The following is a 2990-nucleotide window of genomic DNA, read 5'->3' on the forward strand; positions in this document are numbered from 1 at the left end:
ATGTGGCCAATGGCCTGTCCAAACTCTACCACCCAGCCATCACTGCCATGGAAGATTTGGACAGAAACGACTGTTTTTGTTTTTTTCGTCTTGGATAAAAGTGACTCGTTCTCATTTTTTACAAAAATGACTTTTTTCCCTGTTGTTTTGTTGCCAAAATGACTCTTTCTTTTACCTTTGAGTTTTCTATTTTTTCTTGTGGTTTCTCTTCTCTTTTATCTCCTTCCTTCCTTCTGTTTCTTTTCTTTTTTTTTTTTTTACCACCTTCCCCCCTCTTCTCTTCCCAGCTGGATCTACCCCCACTCCACCACCTCTGGATCCCGCTGGTTTTCCTTCGCCCGAGCTCTGGACCGGGCCCCACATGGACGCCCGTCCTGACGCAGCTTCTGATCCCTCTCTGCTCCCCGTGGCTGCTGCCTGCCTGGATCCCACAGATGTACCCCCAACATCAATGACAAATCCAGGTGAGGCCCCAGGGGAAGGTAGGCACTGCCCACCCTGGAAGACTCTGGGTAGTTAGGATCCTGCATGTTATGAGTTGCTGATTCTCGGTCCGGTTAGAACAGGCTGAGCAGAGAGGCCGAGGGCTGGACTGGATCCAGAGGCTGCTCCCTCCATGCCCCTCCCTAAGGAGGCAGGCGCTGCCCCAGTGCACCCCAGGAAAACCAGGCCAACGGCCTGTCTATGTCCTACCGCCCAGCCGTCTCTGCCCCAGTGCATGCTGGGAAAACCTGGCCAATGGCCTGTCTGTATCCTGCTGCCCAGTATCTCTCATGGCGTCTCTGTCTTGCCAGACGTCACAGACCCCCTGCTGCTACTCTGCAGCACCCTGGGCTCCTACCCCAATGGCCTGCGGGTCTTCAGCCTGCAGAAGGCCATGTGGCTGAGGCACGGGGTGAACCTGGAGGCATTCAGCCAGCAACAGGGATATCTGGGCACCCTGGACTATCTGACCAGGCTGCGTGGGATCAGGCTGCAGGGCTGGAGAGAGGGGACAAGTGTCTCGTTAAGCTTCTAAAAGATGAGGCGAGAGGGATGGGGCTCCATGCGTCAGGGCTGAACTGGTCTTGATTAAGGACGAGGACCAATGGGTATCCTGCACCTTCCTCTGAGGCTCATTAGAGTGTATTGTCTTGGGCTGACCCAGGACACTTTTCGGGCTTAACTGAGGTGTCCTGGGTGAATTGCTACCACCTGGTGGCAGGATGAGGGACTCTTGTCTGTGATGTAGTTAGGTCGACACGGTGTCAGTGTAGACGCCGGGTTGCTCATGTCATGTTACCGGCTTTCAGGAGCTGTCCCACTGTGCCCCACGCCGACAGTACAATGGACTCAAGCTTTCCTGACGGGGACGCGCACTGCCGACACATAACGGCGGCGGCTGTGTGCCGACAGAATTTTGTCATGTAGACATGGCCTTAGAGGCATCTAGAGTCAAACCAAATTGAAGTTTATTTAACGGCGCTTGAGACCAATTCAAAGAAGGGTTTGCCAACATAAGGTTGCAGGGGAAAGTAAAACAGAACACGCCATCTTCAGCTTCTAGTTTATTAACAAGTTCCTTCCCTGTCTCCTGAGGTATTTCTCACCCAAAGGTCGGTCCATACAACGCTTGTCCGGCTCGGAGAGCTGGGATTTCATGAGGCACTCATGCTGGCAAAATATCTCCTCTGTAACGATACCATCTTGTGCCCATTTCTTCTTCTCTTGTAGGATGGGGTGTGTCTACGTTTGAAACTCTACAATGCTTCAGGGAGGTGTCCTCACACCCCTGAGCTATGCAGTTAAGCGGACAGTTTTCTAGCCCTACAGTCCCATTCATTATCTTTTCATTTCATTATCTTCAGCTCAGCCCAGAGGGTCCCCTATTCAGAGTCTTTTCTTGGGGGTTCTTTTCTTTGTAAACGCTTAGGCGTGTACCTGCTCCAGCCTGTAAACGCAGCAGGGCTGGGTGGAAAGATACTTGATTGTTCTCATTCTCAACTGAGTTAGCCGAGACCCGCCCTGCCTCTGGGGGACATGCTTCATCTCCAGCAGTTTCGGAACATGTTATCCTACGTTTTAGGTATCACTTAAACTCCTTCCTGTACAAACACCTCACGCTAGCCACAAGGATCGGCCAGCCCTTAGCTTTCAGCCCCCTTCGGTGACGTCTCAGGAGGGTGGCCAGACGCAGGTGTAATATACCTGTCTGGGCACGTCTGCGTCACGCTCCCCAGCGACGTCGCATCTCCCACAGCGCAGCCTCCTATCCCCAAGAGCGGGGACCCTGGTGCACTGTGGGAGATGCAGTCCGATCAGGGAGGCTCTGCTGTAGGGTAGAATCGGGCGGGCATAACGCACCCCGGCGACTTTTCTGAATGGAAACATTTTGTTTTTTAATGAAAACTTGAAATTTTCCGTGGAAGATTTGGACAGAAACGACTGGCTTTGGTCTTTTTCTCTTGGGTAAAAGTGACTCGTTCTCATTTTTTACAAAAATGATTTTTTTCCCTGTTGTTATGTTGCCAAAATGACTCTTTTTACCCTCGAGTTTTCTCTTTTGTTGTTGTTGTTTCTCTTCTCTTTTATTTCCTTCCTTCCTTCTGTTTCTTTCTTTCTTTTTTTACCACCTTCCCCCCCTCTTCTCTTCCCAGCTGGATCTACCCCCACTCCACCACCTCTGGATTCTGCTGGTTTTCCTTCGCCCGAGCTCTGGACCGGGCCCCACATGGTCACCCCTCCTGATGCAGCCATCGATCCAGCTCTGCCCCCCGCGGCTGCTGCCTGCTTGGATCTCACAGACGTACCCCCTACATCAAAGACAAATCCAGGTGAGGCCCCAGGGGAAGGTAGGCGCTGCCCACCCTGGAGGACTCTGGGTAGTTAGGATCCTGCATGTTATGAGTTGCTGATTCTCGGTCCAGTTAGAACAGGCTGAGCAGAGAGGCCGAGGGCTGGACCGGATCCAGAGGCTGCTCCCTCCATGCCCCTCCCTAAGGAGGCAGGCG

At 52.5% G+C, this 2990-nt stretch overlaps 1 protein-coding gene across 1 annotated transcript in view; it reads left to right on the forward strand.

The window, feature by feature from the left end:
• The window catches only part of LOC112122352 (proline-rich receptor-like protein kinase PERK2), a gene marked incomplete at its 3' end in the record, with an annotated part of 5761 nt that extends 2948 nt beyond the window's left edge, over positions 1–2813 (forward strand). Inside the window, exons 3-4 of the mRNA XM_029914031.1 lie at positions 288–464; positions 2637–2813. Of these exons, the coding sequence (XP_029769891.1) occupies positions 288–464; positions 2637–2813 (354 nt within the window). The remainder of the gene's footprint in view (positions 1–287; positions 465–2636) is intronic.
• Between the last annotated feature and the right edge of the window lie 177 nt (positions 2814–2990).

Source organism: Terrapene carolina, unplaced genomic scaffold (assembly GCF_002925995.2).
Source record: "Terrapene carolina triunguis isolate 2854851 unplaced genomic scaffold, T_m_triunguis-2.0 Scaffold27783, whole genome shotgun sequence".
Taxonomy (NCBI): Eukaryota; Metazoa; Chordata; order Testudines; family Emydidae; genus Terrapene; species Terrapene triunguis.